The following is a 25,554-nucleotide window of genomic DNA, read 5'->3' on the forward strand; positions in this document are numbered from 1 at the left end:
ATTCGTTAAGGGATGTGAGTTCTCAGCGTTCCCAGATCTCTGTACCCTGAATTCCACAGGCAGGCAGGGCCAGCCCTGCTCACTGTGACTGCTGGACACTTCAGACGTCCACTCTGGAAGGTCACATCTCCAGGCAGAAGCAGGACGGTGGGACGGAGGGGCCGTGAGCGCAAAGGAGGCAGCGTTGGGGGGAGGGTCCCCTGAGACGTGAAGTCTTGGGAGCCACACAGCCTGAGAGAACTTCTCAGCCCTCTTAAGAATTCTCTCATATTTTGACAAGGGATGTTGCTTGTGACACCAAGGCCAACTTGTTTGTATCCTTAGTATCTCAAATTTGAAACAAGAGTTTTACAAATAGGAGCAGAAAATTAACTCCAAATGGACCTGGAGAATAAACACACAGACACACAGGCACACACACGTACACAACCCTGTTTATATGCAAAACGTTTTTGACTCAAGACGACACGCAGCTGCGGACACACAGTGACTACGATGCTTGTGATCCACGTAAAGCACCATCGAAAGTGCGTCTGGGGGATCGCGTGGGGACTGAAGCTTCGGTAGACAAAGATGCGTGTGGCAGGGTGTGTGCAAGCTCTCCTCTCTGCACGTCCTCCCCCAGTGCTCGCGGCTGTCACACGTACAGTGCAGACTCTGTACATTTTTAGGACCCCAATACACTCCCGACTGAACAAAGGAGGTGGGAGAAGGTGTTAAAAATTGGCAGGTCGGGGGTGGGGCATGTTTTCGGGGGTCAGCACAGCCTTTGCAGATGCAGCACAGATTGTGTTAATTCTGAACTGCAGCGTCTCTAGCTCGAATAAAGAAACCGCTCGACAAAGGATGCGCCTTCCCCAGCCTGGAGAGGCGGCTGATGCCACCTACAGCCTGTGAACTGGCTCTGCAACCGGCACCTGCACCCCTGGCTGGTCCTCGATGGGACAGATGAGAATTGATGCAGGGGTTGGAAGACCAGCAGTCAACTCTCAGGATGAATTGTTCTCTGATAAACTGTAAGCAACTAGAAATGTGCTTAAAAATTATTTTGACTAAAGGGTTTTTCAAGATTGTAGCAATTGGATCAAAATTTGTGAAATACATTTCTTACAAATATATTTCTTCTAGAGAGGACCTGATGGGATGTGGTTATATCTTTTTTTTTTTTAACGTATAGCAGCCCCCAGACGTTCAGCGCTGCTGGATTAGGTCAGCGGGTATGTGCTCATCCGCACAGTCTTATCTTCTTAGGCAAAACGGGATTACTGTGAAATCATCAGGTGACACACACTTCTGAAAAGAAATGAAATGTACTTTTATTGGTGGGGCCAAGATGAAGTATGTCTTCAAATCTGTTTTACAAATAAGCTTGCACATAAATTGTCCATTCATGGCTTCGAAATCTTTGTTCACATTTGAGAGGCTGTCAGAGGTCCCTAATAAACATGAGTCTTATTTAGTTTACAGGATATGCAATTCTTCTTTTCTTTGAAAATTATTATTTTTTCAAGCAAGTGCAGCAAAAATACAACCAATAAAAATCCAGCTATGGCAGCATAAACAACCTTTACAGCCAGCATATACATTGAGTTCTTCCAATAAAAGCAGTTCCTGGTAAGGAAGGGAACAGAAAATTGGCCCATGTTGCCAAGAGCAAGCGCAGGGCCTCTAAGGGCTGAGAAAGGAAACTAACAGCCTGTTCCCGCTTCCCTACTGCGGACTCATCTTGCTCTCTGGGTGCCAGGGGAGCAGCGCATTTGCAGGGAGGCCCTTGGGCCAAGGAGAACAAGGGCTGGTTGCTTGGTCGGATCCAGACTCCAGTTTGTCTCAACCTGATTTGTGAGGCAACCCCCCAAAGCCCATTCTTGGGGTCACCAAAACTGATGGATAGTGGGGTACAGTTCCCTGGAGGGCTCTCGAGGGGCAGAACACAGACCAGCCACCTCTCCGGTCCCCCGTGCTCGGTCCAGGCTGGTGGTCCCTCAGCAGGGCTGTGCCACGGTGGGTGGCAGGGCTGGGGTGGCCCCACGGGGGTGGACTTAGAAGGATCTGGCCCAGGGATTCTGCTCTGGGCTTGTGGTCAACTGTTGGGGCTCCCAGGAAGGGGCGATTGTTTCAGTGCCCAGCCACGGTCACGTGACCACGACCCCGGCTCCGGGCCACTTGCATGGACAGAGCCCAAGCCGGCAGCACAGGGCTCCAGGCGACCCCAGCCTGGCGTGGACTCCTCCCTGGCAGCTGCGTTCACAAGTTCTCAGCAGACGAGCGGGTGTTCATTTATGCCTTTTATAGTAGCTCGAAAGATGTTATCGCAGCTTGAGAACAGAAATTAAAATATGTATCCTTCAGGTGCAAATCTACTGTACTTACAGTTTTACTGTTTCTCTGCAGGGGGGCTCCATTAATCTTGTAACAGTGGAATTCCTGAGGAAATTAATTCCCTCCAGTTGGGGTTATTTTCAACTAGTCTTTAGGGGCGGAGTAATTGGGATTTAGGAGTCTCTCTTAAAAGGAAGGAAGAATTGGCCATTTTACTTGAGTAACAACACTTTTTAACGCCATGCTTTGCCCATTAAAAACCCCCTGTGGGCCTCTCAGCTCCTGGAGGGTAGACCCAGACAGGTGGGAATTCAATCCCAAGTCTTCATCTACAGTGACCAGGTGTTTTTCTCCACATGGGTTATCTGTGCCCCCTCGTACTCAGCACTGTGCCCCCTCGTACTCAGCCCTGTGCCCCCTCGTACTCAGCACTGTGCCCCCTAGTACTCAGCACTGTGCCCCCAGTACTCAGCCCTGTGCCCCTAGTAATCAGCCCTGTGCCCCCTTGTACTCAGCCCTGTGCCCCTAGTACTCAGCCCTGTGCGCCCTAGTACTCAGCACTGTGCCCCTAGTACTCAGCACTGTGCCCCCTAGTACTCAGCCCTGTGCCCCTAGTAATCAGCCCTGTGCCCCCTAGTACTCAGCCCTGTGCCCCTAGTGCTCAGCACTGTGCCTAGTACTCAGCCCTGTGCCCCCTAGTACTCAGCCCTGTGCCCCCTAGTACTCAGCACTGTGCCCTGCCGGGGAGGAACATTTGGGTCCAGGAGGGAATGATGCGTCATTAAAATGCATGGTTAAAATATTTCCTCACCTATTCAGGAGAGGTAAAATGTTAGCTGTTGTTAAAAATAATTACACCCCAATCACATACACACACATGCACACACACACCCTCTTTAAAGTGGTCACTTCACGGATACAGGGTGCAGCTCCTGTCACCCAGGAAGCCCCCACTGCAGTCTGATCTGGAGCTTTGGCTCTGCCAGGCCAGAACATCAGCCTCCGGGACCCAGAGCCCCAGCTTCCTGGTCCCCATGCTCCCAGCCTGTAAAGTACCACGTAGTACCCTCTGCAAAACCTGTCTGTCCCATCCTTCTCAGGGCTGTACTGTTGGGACGACTGTTCCTGGTTTCTGATCAAGCAGGCCTGGGAGCCCAGGAGAAACCCCTGCCCAGAGGGCACCAGGGGTCACTGGGTTCCCTAGGGGGATGGATCCCGCACCTCCAAGAGGGAATAGGACACAGCTAAAGGATGCTTACATATTGGGGCGGCAGAATGTCACTGTCTGGGATTCATCCACACTGGGGACAAGTGCCAAAATCACCCCAAACATCTTGCTTTCCTGTTTTCAGTCTTCACGCACTAAGTTCAAGATGATAATGCTGAATTTTTCCCTCTGGGCCTGCACGTGCTCAGAGAAACATAGGGCTGGGCTCTGAAGTAGCAGCAGCATGCCGGTTGGGGTTTGGTGGTGCAGCAGGAGGAGCGCGTGAGGCGGTGCAGGAGGGGGTGCTGGCACGGCCCCGTCTCCGCTGTGGGTCCGGGCAGTCTCCTTAGCTGTCGAGTGGGGGCAGGCACTGATGGTTTTGCATCATCAGCTGGAAGGAACATGGAATGACAGATACAGACACGTGTGTGCGGGGGCTTCGGGAGGCTGGAAGGCACTATAAAGCTGTGTATACCCTTATATACGTGTAACTCAGGTGTGACAGCCCCTCAAAATGTGGCTTGGGCTCAGGGCTGAGTGGAGTCGTCTTTGCTGCCGAAGTCAGAGCATCTCAAAGCTCAGAGATTCACCTGCTGAACGTCAGGCCTGTTGACATCAATAGTGATGACTGTAAAAAGGCAAGGAGGTAGAAATGGAAATGTTAGCTGGGAGTTTTCCCAGCATCTCTTTTTTAAGGTAGGGAGTGTGGTCTGTAGCTGGTGTATCCTGCTTTCAGCAAATTCCATTTAAAGGAAAAACCAGGATTTCTAAAACAGTCCCATTTAAAGGATAATTACAGCATTGTGGGGGGGGGCAGGTGGGTAATTAGGTTATTTATTTATTTATTTTTAATGGAGGTACTGGGGATTGAACCTAGCAACTGTACATGCTAAGCATGTGCTCTACCACTGAGCTACAGCCTCCCTCCAATTACTGCATTTTTTAAAAAAGTTTTACTATAGCACATTTCCCTAGTGTATTACAATTGCGCTATTTTTAAATTACAAAGTCAGTCATATTCTTTGAAAAAATGCAAACGACACTAGGAAGTGTGTAAGGTAAACACTCCCTTTAAAACTCCTCTATTTTCACCTTCTGGGAGCAAGTTCTCGTAACACTTTGGGGCACATGCTTCCAAAGACCTTTTCTGATGCTACATTCAGCCATATAGTTACATGTTTGATGTGAATATAATTCTGTCTAAATGATCATCAGAGTATACATCCTGTTTTGCAACATGCTATATTCTCCTCTCCTGCTGCATGTTTTCATAGTAATCTCTAGGCTTTATTTACTTAAAGAAAACTAACCTTTTTATTTTTAAATAATTGTAGGGTCACATGCAGTCTTAAGAAATAACACAGAGAGTCCATGTACGCTTTCCCCTGAGATAGCATCTTCAAACTGCAGTGCAATATCAGGACTAGGATGTTGACATTCATATCATCGGCTCATCTTCTTCCATTTCCCCAGTTTTACTTTTGTTCTGTGCAATTTTGATCACCTTTAGGTTTGTGTATCTATCACCACAGCCAGGAAACAAAACAGTTTCTTATCACTCTCTTATTGCATTTTAAATAATGTAACTTACCGACTTCAGTAACATCTACGTCTCAGAGGGAGGCACACATGTACTGGCCTCCTAAAAACCACTTTCAGTCATTGGAGCTGTGAGAAAATACAAAGTGAGTCATAAATAAAAGTCATCTATGTAATTTAAAAATTTCTAATAACCACATTTAAAAGGGAAAAAGAGGTAAATGTAATACTACGTTTCACAAAATCCAGTGTATCAGAAATAGTATTTCAACATGTAATCTATATAAAAATTATTAATGAGATATATCACACGGTTTATTTTTTGTGTGTGATTGATCTTTGAACTCCACAAGCCCACCGCTCCACCAGCTGCAGGTACTGAGCATGAGCTGAGCACCTACCATGTGCCTGGCTCTAACTCTGGCATGGGGACAGAGACACAGTTCCTGCCCCTGATGAGAACTGGGGCTGGTGGAGACCACAAGCAACCCTCTAACTTGGCGAGATGTGCACATGGTCAAAGGGCGCACAGGTGCCCTGAACACCCTGGGGAGGCTCCATGCAACCTGCACTCAAACTCAGTCCAGAGCCGGAGGACCCTAGGAGGAGCTCCAGTGTCTGGTTGAAAGCAATGCCTATTGGGATGGAACTACACCAGGAGGGGAGCTTTGGAGACAAGGCCGGGTGCGGTTTGGGGACAGACAAAAAGATACGTCCTCTCGCCCTCTCCCCCCTTCCAGGTTAGATGAATGCCTGGCTCTGGAGGCAGGGGAGAGCTCTTGGCTGGGGGCTGAGGATACTAGCAACATGGACAAGATTCCCCAGGCCCGAGAATGCGTGGGAAACATTGGAATGGGAGGTGGAAAGGTGGTGAGAGGGCACCACCTGGAGTGTTCACATTAGGGGGATGCCAGAGAAGGCCCCGAGGTTAGAGGGGCGCGGATCCTGGAGGCCTGAGGAAGAGGTCCTGGAGCTGGGAGCGTAGTGCCGGAAGGCGGCGCCCCTGCCCAGGCCGTGCTACCCGGAGGTCACAATGGTGATGTGTGTGCGCGCTGGCTGCGCCCAGGGTTGGCACCGCCTGGGGCGCGTGTGCCGGGACTCGCCGTGGCACGGGTTCGGCTCCTTCAGGACCGACTTCGAAGCTCCTGTCAGTACTGAGGTTCAGAGATGGCGCGATCTCCCTTTCCCTGACCTCCCGTTCCATCCCCACCTTTCTGTAATTTCATTTCAGATCAAGACTTCAGGTTGTTAAATACACAACTCACATCACACACGCGCGCACACCCTTCTCCCAGCTGCTGTACGGAGCGCCGGGGTCCAAAAGCCGCAGGAATCTGCACTCCGACCTCCGGGAGCCCCGGGAGTCTGGAGCCCCAGCGCACGTTCCTCGCCCTCAGGAGCCGAGGTCGGGAGCCGCGGTCGGGAGCCGCGCGCTCCCTCCGGCCGCTGCGGAAGCCCCGCCCCCGGAGTCGCCGTCGGGGCGCGGGCAGGCCCGGGGGCGGGGCTTCCGCGCGCAGCCGCCCCGAGGCCCCGCCCCCGCTGGCCGCCCGCGCTCGATTGCTCCTGTCTGGCGGCGGCAGCATGGCGGCGGGGGCGGCTGAGGCGGCGGCGGCCGTGGTGGAAGTCGGCTCCGCGGGGCAGTTTGAGGAGTTGCTGCGCCTCAGAGCCAAGTAAGCGGGGCGGCGGGCGGCAGCGGTGAGGGGACACGCGGGGGCCGGCCTCGCGGGCGAAGGCGGGCGGCCCGGCTCGGCCCGGCCTGGGCGGAGCGGCCGGCGCGGCCCCGGACCCCGAGCCCTGGCCTCCGCCCCGGAAGGGGAGCGGGGTCCGGCCGCAGACCCGCCGCCCCCCGGGCGCCCAAGGCCCGGGTCCCCACCCGCCGCCGGGCGCGGCGACGCGGTGACTCAGCCCCAGGCCGGGAGGGGCGCGGAGACCCCGGCCCCTTCCCGCCTGGCCGCGGCGGGCGGGCCTGGCTGGGTCGGTGGTGCCGTCTCCTTTACGAGGGGCGTTAAAGGTGGTGGGGAGCCGGCGAGCTGCCTTGGTCAGCTGGCGCGGCCGTAGGCGAGGGTTTCCTGTTTCATGAATGGGCTCAGCCGCGGTCTGTTCTTTTGGGCGCACGTGCCCCTCGCCCTTGGGAAGGCATCGGAAGGAGGCCGCGGGGATGCGGGGACTCTGGGGATAGGGGGAGCCCCGAGCAGTGTGGGTTGTCGCGGGTCGGCGCTGGCGGGCGCGCAGGGAGGCTTCCCCGGTAGGGCCTCGAGGGGCTGGGCAGTCTCCCGGGGCGTTACCGGTGGGGACGGTGGAGCTCCAGCCTGGGAGCCGGGCCCCGGCTCAGCCCCCCGCTAGCCCTGTAACCCCTGCGCAGGTTTCATACCCGGGCCTGTCTCTTTTGCGATGCGGCGGGTTAGGACGGCGCCCGCCGCGGGGTGCGGCGTGAGCTGCCGCGGTGCCCTGGCGGCCGGGGCACTCGCAGGACCCGAGCCCTCAGTCCTTTAAGTGTGGGACGGAGTGCCTGTGTGGCGTTCACGGGCATGAATGCTTATTGACCTCCGTGCGGTACCGAATTTGAATTCGAGGCAGGCAGTAAGTACTCTGGGAGAGTGGCGGAGACGCAGGGTGCAGGTGAGGGGAAGAGTTGCCTCTTGAAAATGGGAAAGGGTGAGTTCCTGTCTTACTAGTGGTTGGCCTAGCCTTACAGTGGTGAGGTTAAAAGTGGTAACCGAAACAGCTCTGTCGGCGTGGGAATTGTTAAAAAAGAAAAAGTGTGGGGCGGGGGGTGACGTTGACTCATTGATGAAAGGTGATTCATCCTGCACTTCACACATCTTAATAGCAGCCCGTTTGTGGAGTTCTCCAGAGTGACCTCTTGTAAAGAGCAGGACTTGTGTGGACCTGCCCTTACTAAGTGTTCATCTTAGTGTCACCTGGAAGACTATTTTGCTTTTTATGTGTTTCACGTTTTTGTTTTTATGTTTCACTTTTTAAATACAAAAGTCCTTAAAATTATCACAATGGGTAGAAGTTTAAATGTTAATACCATTTGGATGTGTTCTTGCCACTGGCCTGTGCTTGAAACGAGCCAGAAAACAGTTTACCTTTTCCTTGGTGATTAGTTTAAATGGGCATATGGGAAGCAATGCTGGGCATGTGGAGAAGGAACAGATCTCTGCTACTTGTTTGTGAAAATGGAAGCATGTAAGAATATTAAATAGTACTTGTTAACGTAATCATTTAAAGTCTACAAATAACTTCTCAATTTTAAAACTTCATGTGAATTGAAAATTTTTTTACTTAAGTCATCTAATCAGTTGTTTATGTTACTGAAACCTTAGCTGGTTTATACAGCGGGGATATGCATACCAATTTGCAGAGTAATTACGGTTTTGCCTATTTGTAGAATACTTAACAGTCTACTACTTTATGAGTTTAATAAATGGTGTTATCTGCAGGGGAATAACTGTAGGAGCACAACACCTGTAATAATAGAGAAAACAACCATTTATTGAACACTAATTATTTTACTGATGAAGAACCCAGGTTCATCACGTTGTTTAAAATCACAGTAGTTAGGGTTTGAACCTCGTGTTTCTCTAAAGGTTTTCCTTAAACAGTGTACCCTGCATATTGGGCCACCGTGAAGGTGGAGAGAACACTGTCACATGTAATCCCAGAGTGGGTGACAGCATTTGTATTTGTTTCAGGTTTATGTCCTTATGATGCTTGGCATCGTGTACTTAATTGGAAAGTGGAGTTAAGCATCTAACTCTGAGAATGTTGTGCGTAATTTAAAATAATAGCATTAATATCATCATCATGTTTTCAGAGTGCTTATATGTTTTTGTTGATAGTCTCAGCATCCCATGGTGTTAGTTATTGCTGTTTTACAGATGTGGAAGTTAAGTTAAATTACTCTTCAAAGCCACATTAGTAGTAATGAAATTTAAGTTGTGTATGTGTACTTTTTTCTTTTTTACATACGTTGGCTGATACTGTGAAGAGGTTTGGCACCCTATGTTAATTTTTTTAAAATGTAGTCATATTGTGAGCATCTTCCCATGTCATTAAACAGTCTTTGAATATGACTTCTAATGGCTTCGTAATATTTTCTTGCATGACCATTAAAAACTATATTGTTGAACAGTGGATGTTTTACAGTTATTTGATATGTAAAATACTGGGAAAGTATTCATAAACATAAATCTTTGTCTCTTTAATTTCTTCCTTAGGATAGGCATTTAAAAGTGTGTAAGAAGTTTCTGAAGGTTTCCAATTTAATTTTTACCAGCAGGATATGAAAGTGCTGTCTCACTTTATCCTTTTTTATCATCGAATATTATTATTTTAAAAATCTTTTTTTCAGTCTGGTAAAAGTGGTATCCTACTTTTAAGAAATTGAGGTATTACATACTATGATAAAATGTGCAGAGCTTAACCCTCAGGTATGGTGAATTTTAACATTTGTATAAACACAAAATAATCATCATTCAAAGCAAGAATAATTCTTCAGGCTCTTTCTGGGCGTCAGCCCCCCACCAATGATCTGCCTTCTGTTGCTATCGGTTAGTTCTACCTGTTCTTGGACTTCATGTAAATGGAGTCACAAAGCGCCTAGTCTTCCACGTCTGGCCTGTTTTGCGCAGTATGTTTTTGGGGCCCATCTGTGTTGTTGCATGTATCTATAGTTGGTTTCTTTTTTATTGCTGAGTGGTGTTCCATTGTATTAGTATTTAGCAGTTTTCCAGTTTGTGGGCATTTGGGTTATTTGCGGCTTTTGGCTGTTGTGTCCCAGGCTGCTGTGAACATTCTCTCGCACAGCCCTTGTGTGGGCCTGTTTTCCTGCGCACTGTCCTTCAGGCCTTGGAGCCTCCCCTGCCTCCTCTGCAGAAGCTCTGTGTAGGCAGAGGTTCACACTGGGGGGTCTTGAGGGGCCAGGCCAGGCCAGGACTCGGTTCCAGGGCCCCAACCAGCTGCAAGGAAGACTAAGAAATGTATTCTGGCCGTGTGCTCAAGAGGAAGAGGAAGCAGTGATTGGTGAACTACTCCGTGGTCTCTGCCCACCTGTGCACACACTGAAGCTTCTGAGTTCCAGATACAGTGAGAACCGTTGAGTGGGGGCCCTCCCACGAGTCCTTTACCACCTCCACCTCCCAGGGTCTTCCTTTAGAGCCGCCTGCTTTCCTCTCCTGTGCCCCTGGGCAGCTCTCCCTCCTTCCTCGGTCCTGTCTGTGACCCTGTCCATTTTCCTTGGTTTCAGCAAATGACCTTGCTTCCTACCTGGGACAACAGGACTTCCAGAAGCATCTTCCTGAGCTTTCCCTCTACTTGCCCCACCCTCCGCACCTACACATTTGTTTGTTTGTGGTTTATGAATCCTTGACTCTTTTGCTCCTGACCCAGAGACTGTCTATCTTCTCCAGGCGAGCTTTTCTCTCTAGATTTCCCTCTCCTGCTACCTCCGAGGCCCGGAATCCTCAGCTGTCTCTCGTGTCTTCAGCCTCTCCCTCTCCATGTGCTCTGTCCCCCCACAGAATAAACTATGAACATTTCTTGTATTGAAAAAAGCCCATTCCTCGATCCTGCCTCTATCCTTGGCCCCTCTGTTCATAGCCGAATCCCTTCAAGAGTAGGTGTCCAGCAGTCTCTGCTTTCTCATCCTTGGCTGTCGGCCACGTGCTGCAGCCCAACTTGCTCACCTGCATCCACTGCAGCTGCTCTCACTGTTGCCGGTCGCCCTTCCTGCTGCATTGGATGCTTGTCTCTCCTTCCTTCTTGACTTCTGTGCGACCCTCGCCCTTACTGTACCCACTTAGGCCCCTCCTCTGGGCTGCCACCTGGGCTCCTTTTCCTCCGTCTCTCCTGACTGAGGGTTGATGAGCCCCAGAGGCTGTGCCCTCAGTCACTGCGTTATCCTCTGGCAGGGGTGAGAGTGGTTCCAGCACTGCTGATTTCTTGACTCCCAGACCTGTAGGTCAAGCATGGACTTCTTTCCTGAGCTCCAGACCATCACTGATGGCCCCCTGGACATCCTTTCCTCTCAGCTGGCAGCTTCTGTGCAGTGATTCACGGCTAGTCCACCACTAGCTGTCAGCCACTGAGCCCGAAACCTACTGTGCCCCAGTGTCACCAGGTCCTGCCCCTCCTGCCTCCGAGTCTGCATTGCCTCCCTTGGCTTCCAGTCCCGAGACTGTGTGGTCGGCTCCTTCTTGGCTCACCTGTATGATTGTAATGGGTTACAGTTTGGTGCTGCTTTCTTGGCCCAAGAGTAGCTGGTCTTATTTCCTTTTTCCGTGTAACACGTAAACTGTATTTTCTTCCTGAGTTTTCAAAGTTGTGGTTGAGGGGGATTATATTTGAACTTAGAATTCTGTAAAGCTGAAGGGTTTTTCAGTTGAGCATGAAGGTAGACTTAAAGATCTCTTGCTAAGATAATTTTATATGAAAACGGTTGATAGATACACACCGAGGTTCCTAAGCGTTTCATCAACAGTTTGTTAATCCCCTAGTCTGTTCATACTATTCATTTTTTAGGAAAGCTTTTGTAGCATAATATAAAAAAGTGTGTCTGTAAAGAGTGCTTCCATTTTCCCCTTTTTTCCTGCTTGCACACCTTCATCTGCAACATCTCATTCCTGTCCCTGCAGTCACCTCGTCACAGTACCACATTTGAAAAGTAAATACTAGCATTAATAGTAACAACACATCTGCAGTCATTTTTCACAAATATGGTGCCTTGACTGCAGAAATCTAGTTTCCGTCTTTCCTAAGGGTCTGAAAACATAGTTGATTTACATGGCTAATAGTTGAGGTGGATAAATAATCAGAAACACTTCATATGAGGTAAGTATTGACTCAAGGTGTACCACTAATTTGAAAATTTATCCAAAAGACTCTCAAGACATTACAAGTCATCATATTTCAGTCTGTGTTTAATACAACAAAATTCTAGCAGTACAAAAACAATTCAGACAGTTCTTTTTAAAGATTTCTTTGCTAATGGAATCTAATCTCTATCAGTATTTGCTTGTTTCTAAAGCTACTGTAATTTTTTCAGTCTGTAACTTTATGGATTTACAGGTCCCTCGTTGTGGTCCATTTTTGGGCACCATGGGCCCCACAGTGCACCCAGATGAACGGCGTGATGGCAGAGTTAGCCAAAGAGCAGCCTCAGGTTTCGTTTGTGAAGGTACTGTATTTTCAGTGTCATACCTTTTATGAGTTTAATTCTGACTTACGGGTTAGAGTATATCTTGTTAACTAATGTAAGGGAGGAGTGGTGTGGAATTCCGCACGTTTATAGTTGGTGTTGGGATCTTTTATTTTCATAGTAGCTTATTCTTAAAAACCTTAAAATGGTTTTGCACATCTCAAGTGCTAAGTGGTATAAGACTCACCACACTTTCCCCAACACGTGCTCGCGCGGGAGGACAGGATGGGTGGGTGGAGGCAGGGGAGTGTTTGTGAGCAAAAGCGGAAGAGATCATTAATTGTGGATAGTTGTGGTTTTAATATAGTAAAAATATTAACATGACTTATTTCATTGAAAAACTAGGTGTCATGTGGAAAGTGATTAAAGGAAGCGTGTGTAAAGGCTGCTAGGAGGCAGGGGGTAGGAAGAGGTTGCTGTCTGGGACTGGGTGAACGCAGCCTGTGGGAGAGACGGAGAGTTCTCCTAGCCTGCTGGGCAGAGGACAAGCGAGCCTGTCCTCCCTTGCTGCCTTTGTTTTACTTCGTTTTGCATGTTGCCTTCTTTGTTTTGCCTCTGGTTTTCCATACTCTGAGCTCCTAGTATCTGTCTGTCTTGGGTGGGTAGGTACTAGGAAAGTGAGCCTTGTGACTGGGTTAGCTCGCTGTGGTTTAGCACATGTATTGTTGTCAATTAGGACTTCGTACTGGTTTAGGCAACTGGGCCAAAACATGAGTTGAATTATCTTAGAAATGAATTTTTATGAAGAGAAACCCACCCTGTGTTCAAAAGCTGAATCCTTAGGATTAAAAAAACCAAAAAACAAAAAAACCCAAAAGCCTTTTTTTTTTTTTTAAAACCAGAGCCTATGGGTTCAGAGGGTGTTGGCAAGTGTACCTGTATAAGAGGTTAAAAGTGACATCAACTGTGTCTGTATGTGTACACTTTTTATGTGAACTAAAACCACAGAATTCTGACATTAATTCATTTCTATACGTTTTCAGACAGTCTGTGTATAGACAAGGGTGCTTTGAATAGGCATGACACTTGGATGGTTCAAAATCAAAACAATGTAAAAAGCTGTACGTTGAGAAGGCTCACCCTACTCCTCCCTGGCAGCCTGGTTGTCCCATCCCATAAGTAACTGCTAGTATTAATTTTGTATGAATCCTTCCCGTGTTTTCTTTATGCAGACAGAGCAAGTATGAATGTAATAGTTAGCTTTTTAAAATTTAAGGACTTATTTAAAATTCCAGTGAAATGTGTAATGTAACCTTAGAATGTAACCCTAAAATGTCCAGTATAAATAATAGAAGGGGACATTAAAACTGCATGTTTGGTTAGTGATAGAAGATAATGATTACAAGTGAAATGAATGATTAAACATTTCAATCATAAGATTAATCAAGATGATGGTAATTGTTGTAAGTCTGCTTTTGTGTGTATAATGTTACTGGTTTGGGCGACACATTGTCCTTAGCTGCCATTTGAATGATTTATTTAAAGTGACTATAGGATTACTTCTCACATTGGTACCAAACTTGGCAGAGAGATTTTAAGTTGTTCAAGTGCTTAAGTGTCTCAGCAAGCCAAGGGTTGGGAAGCTTACCTGCTGGGGACACCTGAACCCGACTGCACCTGCCCTTCACGGGGCGGGCCACTGTGCCAGGCGCACAGTCTGTCCAGGTGTCTTTCCTTTCTGGAATTCACTCTGTGAATAGTTTTTCTTTCGGAGACAGACAGGCTGCGTGGAGTTTGTTAGGTAGGTAACTTCAAAGGCCACAGTGCTGAGCAACGGTGAGCCAGTGAGAGGCAGAGTATGTGAGAGGCCGCTGGCATTTCCCCGCCAGAGGAGTGCGGCTCACTTAAAACAGCTTTCTTAGAGCTTTTTGAAACTTCTGGGGTATGGAACTGAGATTCTACCACCTTAATATCCTCTGTTTTTTTAATTTGATTTCTTGTTTTTTTTTTTTTATGACTGCAATTGATCGGCATTTTTGACTTATGAAGTGTAGCAATTAGTTCATTCTATGACTTAGATTTACAGAATCGTAACATAAGTGATCTTACACACTATGTTTTTAATATTATGATTGTAAAGCTTTGTGATCATCAATTCCCTGTTTTGTAGAAGATGGTGAAATACCCTAGAAAAGCGAGCATACATTTTTGGTCCCAGTAGTTTGCGCTCATTGGAATGGTTTGCTGAAAGGCAGGCTGTCGCATTTCCTGCATCTGAATCCCCTCATTTCCTGGCCTGATGATGTGATAAGTACACCCGTGCTCCTTCCGGTGCCACCTGTTGCGCTCACCTGCGTGGGCTACCTTGTCTGCTCAGGTCCTGAGGCTGTGTCCCCGTGTTCTCACACCTCGAGGGGCTTAGAGGAAACACATAGGTTACTTCTGTTGGTAAAGTCTCACAGAAACCTTATGTTTACTAAGAATAAAATTAAATAGGGCTAATTAAAACGTCAAGTGCCTTTGCTTTTCAGGTTACATAAAGTCAGCTTGTTAGCACTTTAAAATGGAAATACATGTTTATTATTAAATCATACTGTTCGGTAGGTGGAGTCTTTCAAGACACAGTGTGATGGAGAGGTGGGGAGGAGGAAGAACGGCATTGGGTGATGAAATTTGGTACCTGAGTCGTGCTCATGGCCAAGTCAAATCTGCTTTTTATAGCAGTGGCATTTATTATTTTTAAAATTTTACATTTGATTTTGTTATTAATTTTATTTTTTAATAAAAAGTTGTGTTTATTTAAGGTGTACAACATGTTGATTTAAGCCGTCTCTTGTGTGTGAAGTCTTCCCTGTATCTCTCTATAGCTTTTTTTTTCCTTTTGCTCTGAACTTAATCTGTGTCGTTGGTTGGACTCTTAATCGGGGACTGTCCTGTGTTTTCATTTGCTCTGCCATTGTGTTCGCGTTGTTTGACTCCTTGACTAGATGGTGGTGCACTAGAGGTAGGGGCCATTACTTTAGCATGTTTTCTTTTTTTTTTTAAATTACTTCCTTTAATGCCAGTGGCTCCTGCCTCCCCCGCTTCCTCCACCCCTCATCCCAGCTTAATGCCTCAGTCCTCTGAGGCCGTGGTGCTCGTCTGACCATGTAGTGCACTTTGGTACAAAAACTTTCCAAGTCAGACTTACCAGCCACCGGTTGGTGAGATTTTATATCACTGTATTTCATTTAGTATTAATCCTGTTCGTATGGTAGCTGCTGTACTTGATTTTATGCCCCTATTAACTTCAGATATAAGGTCAAGGGAACAGAAGGAATTATATACTTAAATTTGTATTTTTTGATTCCTTCAGAAGTAGGAATCTTTATAGTTTGATTTATTCTCAAATGTGTGACCATCTTAAAGATACAGCTCATACTGTTTAATTTCTGAAGGTTTATATGATTAGTATCTGTAGCTTACACTGTTTAATTCTAAATACCTGTACAATTAGTATGTGTAAGCCGACAGTGTAGGGCGATCTCCAGAAGGGTACCAGCCAGCTGTATAAACTAGGTGCTAACCAGCTGAGTTCCTGTCTTGTTGGTGTCAGAATATTTGTCAGTTTATTTGGCATCTTAGCATATGTGGGATTCCTGTTGTAGAAACTCTAAAAATGTCTCTCAGATAATTCTAGTAGAATTGTTAAATCCTAAAAATATCCTACTTTTAATCTATGCTGTCTTGGTAATAAAAAAAACCCACAATTAACATAGTTTATTAACTTACTGGGTTAAATTTGGCAAGTCTTAGAACAAGTTATCAGAAATGTTAATTTAAATACTATTTTGATATTTATACTTGAATATTTGACAAATAAAGAATTTGATTTTGAAAATTTTTCCTTTTGTATCATGTCGCAGAGTAGAAAGAAGCCTCTGTATGAGGTATAACAGAATGCCCCAGAATGGCAGGTGTTTTGTTTGCTTGTTTTCCTGTTGAAGTATAGCTGATTACACTGGAATGTTAGGTTTAATCATTCTCACCTTAACCTTGGAACCTCAGTGCCACCACTGGCAAGTGGTCATTCCCCTTTTCTGGTTTAGGCATGGTAACCACCGTTAGCTCAATATTCTGTCGAAATTATTGAATACTTAATTATATGCTACAAATGATGCTAGTCACTGGGAATATGGAACAGTGAGGATACAGATAATAAATGATAACATATTGCCAAGGTAATTTCAGATGGTATTAAGTTCTGCAAAAGAAATAAACAGGCAGGCTAGGAAAGATGGGGACTCGGGTGAGTGGGGGCTTTATTTGAGGTTGGGCTGCGAGGGTGTATCTAATAAGTCAGAGTTAAAAATGAAAGGTGACAGTCATTGGAAGAGCCAGGGGAGAGCTTTTAGGCAGAGGGTTAGCAAGTGCAAACTTCAGAGGAGCAGCAGGCCGGTGGGGCTGGAGGGTAGTGATGGAGGGGAGGCTCTGACATGAGGTTGCTGAGGTGGGCAAGGGCCAGGCGGCCTTGTGTTGGCTTATTCTAAGTGCATTGACAGTGACGCAGACCAGTTCCTGAGTCGATTTCTCTGGCAGCTGTGTGGAGAATGGTTTGAAGAGGTAGGAGTGCAGCCAAGGAGTGGGGATGCCAGTTGGGAGGCTGTTTCACTCCGCCAGACGAGAGGTGCCCTGGGCACTCGTGGGGAGAACACTGAAATGACATCATGGTCTGAGTCGGCTTATATTTTGGAGGGGGAACCCAGAAGACCTATTGATGGATTGGATGTCGAGGGTGAAGGAACTAGATTCATTAAGATTGTCTCCTTTCTGATTTGAGCAACTAGGTGGATTAAATGAGATAGAGGTGCCCTGGGGGGGAACAGGTTTAGTGGGAGACATTAGTAGGGATCTGGGTGCAGATGTCCAGTGTGTGGCTTGGAGGTGAGGGGAGAGTCTGGCCTAGATAGAACTTGGGTGTCGGTGCCATATCACAGCCTAGATCCATGGGCTTGCGTGAGACCACTCTGGGAAAATGAGTGTAGATGACAGAAGTGGACCCAGAAGCATCTCCTGGGACATGCAGCCCTGTGGCGGTTGGCTGGAGGTGACGGAGGAAGTCAGAGGCTCAGTCGAAGAGTTAGGGCGAAAGAAAACACAGAAAGCCAAGGGCAGGGTATCAGAGGAGGTGGGTGTGGTCATGCGTACTGAATGGCACTGAAAGGTCAGTACAGTGAGGAAAAAGCAGTGACCGTTGGGTTTGGTGAAAAGGCAATAGGGCGTGTGGAGTGGAGTGTGGCTCTGGAGTCAGACTGCCTTGCTCCACCACGCAGCAGGGTTGTGATCTTGACCAAGGTTATCTGGCCTCTTTCAGTTCCAGTTTCTTCCGGTGATGACAGCATGTGGTGTGAGGTTAAATGAAGTGAGCACGTGATGTGCAGTTGGAGTGGTGTCTGGCCTAGAGTGCGTCATGACTGTAGCCCCTGTTCTCACGGTGGCCTCTGGTGACCCCTGGTAATTGAAGATGATGGAGAATTCCTCACCTCTGGATTCATCTTGCTGCAGGAACACCTCCCTGCCCTCCTCACCCCTCTCCCTGCGTGGGAAGGGTCTGAGGTTGGCATGCACGATACAGGAAGCCTGTGTTTCCCCCAAAGGCATTCTGGCTTGGAGTCCATTCTGGAAATGTTCATATTTGTTTGGTCCTGAAGTCATGTATAAAGCCTATCTTTGAAATTTGATCTTTTTGTTGTTGTTGTTAAGAGTAGAAAAGTTAACCATAGTATGGTGAAAAAAGCTCAGGCTTTGTAGCCGCTTGAACATGGGTTTGTTTGACAGCCCTGCTGCTTGTCACCGGTGCCTGGACAGGCGGCCCCTTGACCTTGCCCCATGCGGTCAAGGTGCTAGCACGGCCTGCGCGGTGCAGGCTGTGGAAAGTAAAGGCTGTCGTGGTTTACGGCGCAGTGAACGCCTCTGTGAAAGATAGCTCTTCTGACCACCTTTGGTCTCATCTAAATGCACATCATTTTTTAATATTTATACACTTATTTTTTGCTTTCTCTGTTATAACTTGTGTTGTTTCATACCCAACAGCAGTATTTCTGAACAGCCTTAGTGCTGCGGAAGTTCCCGACTTCAGATGCCCTTGATGTTCTGGGCAACGGCTTTGCCTTTAATGGTCCTCCTGGTCTGGGCTCAGGAGGATTTGTCTGTCACCACTGCCTATGTCTGACTGAGATCTTGTCTTCTGGGAGCTCATTTGAGGGGCGCACGTGTACTGATCCTCCTGGCTTCAGCAGGAGTTTCAAGAGCATCATTTGCCTCCCAGAAGAGCAGTCAGTAAGGGACCCCACTGGGATGCAGCAGGGATATGAGCTCAGCTTTTAAAAGCAGATAGGATTTTGTTTGTAAGAGTCAGGATGCTACCTGTTTTGTTCTGGTTGATTAAGACTGTATTATCTTGTTTCTGGTTAGTGTTGCCCGTTGTTTTTGATTTGTGTGACTTTTCTGTTAGAATCCAGGAGTTCTGGGATGGGGATCTTGACTGAGCTGGCCCAGCGCCTAGTGTGTGGTGGGCACCAACTGGGTGTTAGTCGGAAGACAGACAGTAACCAACTGCCTTTGTCATCACCTCTCTGCTCCTCTTAGGTCTGAGTGTGGGACTGAATGAAAGAACACAGCACAAAATTTCTCCACCCTGAGAAGTTAGCGTCTGTTCTGAACAGCTGTCTCTGCTGCTTTCCCTTCTCTCTGTTCTTTTTTTCAGTTTTATTGGACAGTTGACATTAATTTTAAAATGTATATAGTTTTTCACATAAATACATTAAAAATGAAAATAATGAAAAATAATGTTTCAAAAGGGTGTTCTAAAGAAAAAAGAATTAAAGTGGCAGAAGATGACCCAAGAATATATGCGATCATCCTCGTTCATTTGGGTAGAAACACTGCATTGGTTAAAGCTCTGGATAAAAATAGTATCTCAAGCCCAGTGGAAATCTTTTCATGCTTGGAAAAATACAGTGTATATATTTTAAAAATTCTTAACAATATGACATCAATAAATTTTATTTCCTACAGGTATATTGTGAATACAGATTTTTATTGGTTTTAAAAGTTTATATTACATTGACAGTCCTGTGAAGGAAATATACAGTATGTCAGTTTTTCCCACAAATTATACTGTTTATGAAGTCCTACATAAAAAGCTTACAGTAATTGTGTTCTAATTATTTAGAAAGTGTGTTACTAAATACGTTTAAATCCATGTATTGGATACCACATCATGTCTTGTTGAACTGCTTCAAGGAAATTACCAAACAGAATGCGGTCATCTTACTTAAAATGCATTTAAATGTGTGAGTAGACCCAGAAGTAAGTAATTTAGCAAGATGTCTGCTTGGTGTCCAGCAGCCTGGCAGGAGTTAAAAGTAAAATGTATCAGACATCAATAGTTTATTGAAGAAATACTCCTTTTTGCTTCATAATTTGCAGAAGGCAGCAACTGTCAGTCATGATGTACTGCCTCTTGAAATTAGTCAATAGAGCAAACAGCAAGAATTGCTGTGGGCAGAAAATAAGCACTGTAATCATGACATAACTGGGGTCAGTGATTTATGGATTTCAATATAGTAGTAGCTGCATATGATTGAAAATTTACTAGGTCACTAGTGCACCAAAAATTTTATTCGCAGCCTCCAGGCATCTTTTGAAATGTGCAACAAAATAAAAACCTCTGAACCTGTTTTGACACCACAGACTCAGTGGATGACATGCCAGCCCAGTGAGTCTCATTTAAATGTAAATGTGTCATAAACTTTTGTACCATACTCTTTAAAAAAACGTCAGCTACTTGAAAGGATAATGCCTGTGGGACTGATTTACATATTGAAGTAGTAAAAGGGACCTTCTTATAATCAAGCTTAAATTCTTTTATTTTAAAGTTGGAAGCCGAGGCTGTTCCTGAAGTATCTGAAAAATATGAAATTAGTTCTGTTCCCACCTTTCTGTTTTTCAAGGTAAGGATAAAGATGGCAGAAGAGACTGTCTCTGCAGGGGTCCACGGGGCTCTCTGTCTTGGTTCCTTCACCTGCTCCCCTGACCCCTGAACGTTAGGCGTTTGGTTACTCCTGGCCTTGTCCTTTCTTCTTGTAGTCTCATTGTTTGCTTGCCCTGGGGGTCCTGGAAAAGTGACCTGGACTGTGGGGGTCTAGCGATCAAAATTAGAGAAAAATCCAGATGCATGGCTGTAAAATAAACCCAAAATGTCCCCCGAGTTGGGTTAGAATTTGGTTGTTTGGGGCATATGCCAGGACATAATGAAACATCTGGCTGGTTCTGCTTTGATTAATGACTCTTTTGGGAAGTGAGTGCAAATCTGTGCTTCAGGGCACCCTGGGGTGTTACCATAGTTTCCCAAATACCTCATTTATACTTAATCATAGATTGATCCCTGCAAGGGTGGGGAAGTCCTTTTTGTTTTAGGTTAGACTCTGCTCTGGTTTGAGTTTGAGATGTAGCAATGCGTTCCTACCACGTTCCCAAAAAGGAAAAAAAGGACAGCATTTATTTATTTCTAAAATTGAGATGCGTGGCTGGCAATTTATAATCAGATATTTTAGAAACTTCTCCAGTAATAGTGCTGACCTCTTCAAAAGTCGGCTAGAACTGTGGATTTGTGCTTGTTATGATCTTGGAGCCTAAAATACAGAGATGATGAAGGAATGCGTATGTGTTCTAAATGACTTTTTTAACTTTAGAATTCTCAGAAAATCGACCGATTAGATGGCGCGCATGCCCCAGAGTTGACCAAAAAAGTTCAGCGACACGCATCCAGTGGCTCCTTCCCACCCAGTGGTAACGAGCACCCGAAAGAAGACCTGAGCCTTCGCCTGAAGAAGCTGATTCATGCCGCTCCTTGCATGTTGTTCATGAAGGGGACCCCTCAGGAGCCGCGCTGCGGTAAGAGCTGCTGCCGGTCCAGGCGCCGGTCCGGGCGCCGTGAGCAGATGAGCGCCCTCCCGGGTCGGCGAGCCCTTTGCAGGCTGCCCATCCGCCTCGCACTTGGTTCAGGCACCCTTGGAAGAGCGGAAAGGCTGTAATTCCCAGTGGGTTCTCTAATTAGGTGATAACTAGTTTGCAGAATAGACTCAGAGAATGCTGGAACCGAAAGGCATCTTGGAGATCATCTAAATGAAGATCTTTGCCGTGTGTTCAGTCCCAGGGACATGGAGGCAGCCTTGTAGCAGTGGGACTAGGTTCCAGCCACCGTGCTGTTGCCTCCATTAATGGGCTTTGGACTTGTTCAGTTAATTTTGCTCTAACGCTCATCCTCTCTCACAGCACCTCCTTTTCCTCACATAGTCCCCTCCAGCAGCTCACACGTCTGTTCGGGTTGCGGCAGTGTTCCCGTGTCTGCCCTGCGCGCTTTCCCTTCCCTGTTGTCTCAGCGTCTGGTGCTGCGTTACTCGCCCAGTGCTGTCATTTCCAGTTTACAGCTGCTTGCGATGTAAAGATTCCTAATTCTGTGGCTTATAGTCACTCTTACTGCCTTACCACTATATGCTTGTAATTTCATCTTTAAGTAAGTTTAAGAGTTGCTTGACCCCTCTGGTATTGGATTTATGTTGTTTTCTTTTTGCTAAGCCTCATGCAACATTATTATGCTGCGTAATTGAGCGTCTGATGCCTTTTGATGCTGCTGCTGAGACTCTAAGAGTCTCTGTTTCAGCTGCGCAGGAGGGAATGAGATCGGTGGCAGTGAAGTTGAGTGTGCTGTTGATACGATTATTGCATGTCCAGTGTGACGTTGTAGAAATAGCCAAGCTCCAATATAAACTTAATTGTAAATTCTTCCTTATATAGTGAACAAATTACATATTAAATTATGAAAAGTTCTAGTTTAACAAATAAAGTTTCACCGCAAATTCTGTCTTAGAAAGATAAAGAAATTTATCTCTCAGTTCTGCTTGAAAATTTTCCTTGCCAGAATTTACATGTCAGATGCCTGCTGTTTATGTATGGAAAGGCTCACAGTCTACACGAGAGTGAACCAAAGATGGCAACAGTCTGTGTTTTGGTCGGTTGTTTTTAATGGATACTGCAACTGGTTCACTTTCTGCCATCAGGCATGAAAATCATTTCTGATACTTTGTGTGGTGACCTGATAACAAGGACTTAACAGCATCGGCCCAGTGGGTTTATCCAGTCCCTTCAGTCAGGTCTGCAGTGCTGTGGAGCTGGCTGTGAAATGTGCACGAACCCGCAGGACAGGTTGTATGTAGTAAACCTGTGGTAAAGCCAGTGCAGTAGTATCTTCTTGGGATCCAACAGTGGCGTTCTCTGAATCTTTTCTGGTGACCTAGTGAAACTGGCAGGCGGTGAGAACTGAAGCTTGGGGAAGGTGAGGTACTGGAAAGCATCGCTGACTAGGTGTCACGGCAGGTGAGCTGCAGTCCTGACTGCCCCACGCCACCTGCCTCAGTCGCTTGAGGCACAAGTCAGTTACCTGCCTTGTGCCTTCAGGTCTTCCTTGGTGGTTTTAGGGGTTGGAGCCAATCTCAGAGATCCTTTCCAATTCAGATGTTGTATGGCTGTTCAGATAAATTAGAATTATACTTAGAAATAATCATTTTTCTGCTTACCTTTTACTTCATTAGACTGAATTTATGACATATTTTAGCCACTTTTATATTAACTGAGTGTCATTTAGAAGACTGTATAAATATCAAGTAGACTAAAAGAGCTTTGAAACATTTCAGAGCAACGTGAAAAACACTATTATAGACATTTAGATAATAATTAGGAAATTTAAAAAAGATTATTAGATACACATGGTAAAAGTTTCATTCTGTACAAATACCTATTTTATTTTTTATAATTTTTATAACTACATTTTTACAGGCTTTTCTGTTTTCCACTACTTTGGTTTCTGTTGCATCTCTTTCTGTCACGTGTAGTGAACAGATCGTTTTAGAGTGTTACTCTTTAAAAAAGCGTCTGCTTGAGGAGGAATTGGAAGAGTCTTATAAGTGACTGCCCTGCCGCTCCCTTCACTGACTGTTCTGCATGCCCTTCTCGGGGGGCACTGCCACACAGACATCTTATCTTTAGACTGTTCTCTTATGAGAACACACGTGACTTTCACCCTCTTCCTGTTTAGGGGAAAACTGTTTTTGCTTTCTTGGTGTTACATTAGAGATGAGGTGTGGGCAGAGCCTCCTTTCTGAAAGGATGGCCGTCGGCTCTGATGAACTCCAGCGGCCAGTATTTCTGTATTTTGCGCAGAATTCACTTTGAAAGCACTGCCATCTCCCTTTGACTCCCTTTGTGGAATAGAGCTATGCTTGATTTTTGGTTAGTGGACCCCTACCTTGCTTTCAGTTAATCAGGAAAACGTGGATGAATAACATTTAAATTTCCTATCAGGGAAACCTTGAGAGCCATTTCACGGTCTGCCCTGGAGTCTACTTTGGCTTCAGCCCAGCCTCTGCGCTCATCACGACTCTGTCTTCTTAACCTTTGCTTCTGGGCTCTGCCTACAGAATTGTGTAGTGTGTTACGAGCCTGACATATTGATAGGGTCTCAGTCGTTAAAGAATGAGATTATCCTTATTCTCTGCTCCTCGGGAGGACAGGAAAGCAGGCTCTTGTGTTTTAGGACGATTTCCAAGAAGCACTGAGATGCCCATCTTTTTAAACAGAATGTCAAACCCTTGAATATGCAGGTTAATTAAGTTATTTGGGAACTCTTGTATCTATTTCCATTAACAAAGCTTTTAGCAAAGCAAAAGGTATTTGAACTACAGTATAGAAATTTCTCCTGCAGTGAGAGTCCTCTAACTGAGTTTTTACTTTTTCAATCAGACACAAAAGCATTGCAGGTTCCAAGGGTTTTATTGTTGTCAGATAGTGATGAAATGTGGCGGTTAGGCCCCTTATTCATGTCTTCTGTCATGAGTAGAAATGATTGTGGATAGAAGTGTTTCTGTGACAGTTAATTTAAACATGGTTTTTTTACTTTTAAATATTTTTATTACATGCATGCATTTTTCTTCAAAAAAAAGTGTGTAAACATTTTGTTATTAGAATAAAGCCTTCTCACTATTTTATCCTTAAGCATAACATTTCCAGTCTGCCACTTTAACCCTTAAAAATGAAACACTACCAATCAATCTTTCTAGTCTGCATGTAATTGCCTAAAGCTAAAATAAAGCTTTTCCTCAGCCAGTTACAGTAGAAATGAGTTAATATATTGGCAACAGAATAACCATCAGCAATCAGCCGTTAGCTGTTTACTAATGAACTCCCAGATGAATGAAAAAATTTCAGAATCAGTGTTTTACTTCAGGCTGTACATGAACGCAACGCTTGTAGGAAAAGCAGCTCATACGCTACACAAATAAATACTGGTGCTTCATCTCAATGAACGGCAGGTCTAAAAATGTCTGGAGCTCAGGAATAGATCCATGTTTTAATAGTAAAAGTGCTTTTGCATGATGTCAGATAAAACCTATTTGTACAGCTAATCTTACACTGAATTTTGTGATTTGATTTTATTTGAAAATAATTGCAGATGCTGTTAAGTGTTATAGGAATTTTGAACCTGAAGTATAGGTTATTTTCCAGTGAATTACGACTGTATTTGAAAAGAATGATGGAATGTGAGAGTACAGTACATACTATTGAAAAACAATCAGGAAGAATTAGCTTATGGAAAGAAAAATAACCTTTTCAAACAAAACTAATAGATTTATAAAAGACTGATATTCACACTTACTCTTCAGTACTAATGTCATAATAGGAAAATGATGTCAAAAAAGTACAGAACAAAAATGTGTCACAAAAGTATAATAAAATCATGGAACATAAGATTGTCACTACAGTGCAGTAAAAAAAATCACATTACATACTACTTTGGGGAATATAAATAGTTTTAAAAAGGAAACTGTCAAGTTATGACACAAGATGAGAGAGTGCCGTCAGTCTGTTGACAGTTCATACACAACAGCAGAGAAGATAGCTTTGAAATTCAATGTGCTACATCCATTTTAGACTAAAAGAGAACACTTTTTTTCTTGATTTTTAATTTTTTCTATTGAGGGATGGTAAAAATTGAGAACTACTGAAATGGATACTCAGAAAGTAATAAAAGGCCGTGGAAACCAAACAGAATTGGATTCCAAGTATGGTCAAGTAGTAGTTAAAAATAACTCATGGAGTTTGTTTCATCCACCCGGTGTGGATTCTCGTGGGCACACAGAGCAGCAGTCCCTGGCGGATGGAAGTGCAGGCGCGGAGGTGGCTGTCCAGGGCTCACCTGAGCCTCCCCTCGGTGGGCGGGGCAGGGGCCCAGGCTCCAGGTCTCCGCTTT

General features: G+C 45.6%; 1 protein-coding gene and 1 long non-coding RNA gene across 4 annotated transcripts in view; one reads left to right on the forward strand and one right to left on the reverse strand.

Moving 5' to 3' along the window:
* Window positions 1-1,291: 1,291 nt before the first annotated feature.
* On the reverse strand, window positions 1,292-6,514 carry LOC116278705 (uncharacterized). Of its 2 annotated transcripts, none has more exons than XR_012077694.1 (4): window positions 6,331-6,514; window positions 5,118-5,194; window positions 3,579-4,154; window positions 1,292-1,611 (listed from the first exon to the last, which is right to left on the reverse strand). It is a non-coding gene; the product is annotated as an uncharacterized lncRNA (long non-coding RNA). The 2 variants fall into 2 exon arrangements; XR_012077693.1 differs by having other exon boundaries at window positions 1,292-2,315.
* A 76-nt stretch (window positions 6,515-6,590) lies between these two features.
* The window catches only part of GLRX3 (glutaredoxin 3), a 29,700-nt gene continuing 10,736 nt past the window's right edge, over window positions 6,591-25,554 (forward strand). The window contains exons 1-4 of one of the 2 annotated variants that reach the window (XM_072972131.1): window positions 6,591-6,735; window positions 12,137-12,245; window positions 20,126-20,200; window positions 20,942-21,143. In XM_072972131.1, coding sequence (XP_072828232.1) covers window positions 6,647-6,735; window positions 12,137-12,245; window positions 20,126-20,200; window positions 20,942-21,143 — 475 coding nt within the window. In that variant the 5' untranslated portion in view covers window positions 6,591-6,646. The remainder of the gene's footprint in view (window positions 6,736-12,136; window positions 12,246-20,125; window positions 20,201-20,941; window positions 21,144-25,554) is intronic. The other variant, XM_072972132.1, reaches the window with a different exon arrangement.

Source organism: Vicugna pacos, chromosome 11 (assembly GCF_048564905.1).
Source record: "Vicugna pacos chromosome 11, VicPac4, whole genome shotgun sequence".
In the NCBI taxonomy this organism is placed as follows: Eukaryota; Metazoa; Chordata; class Mammalia; order Artiodactyla; family Camelidae; genus Vicugna; species Vicugna pacos.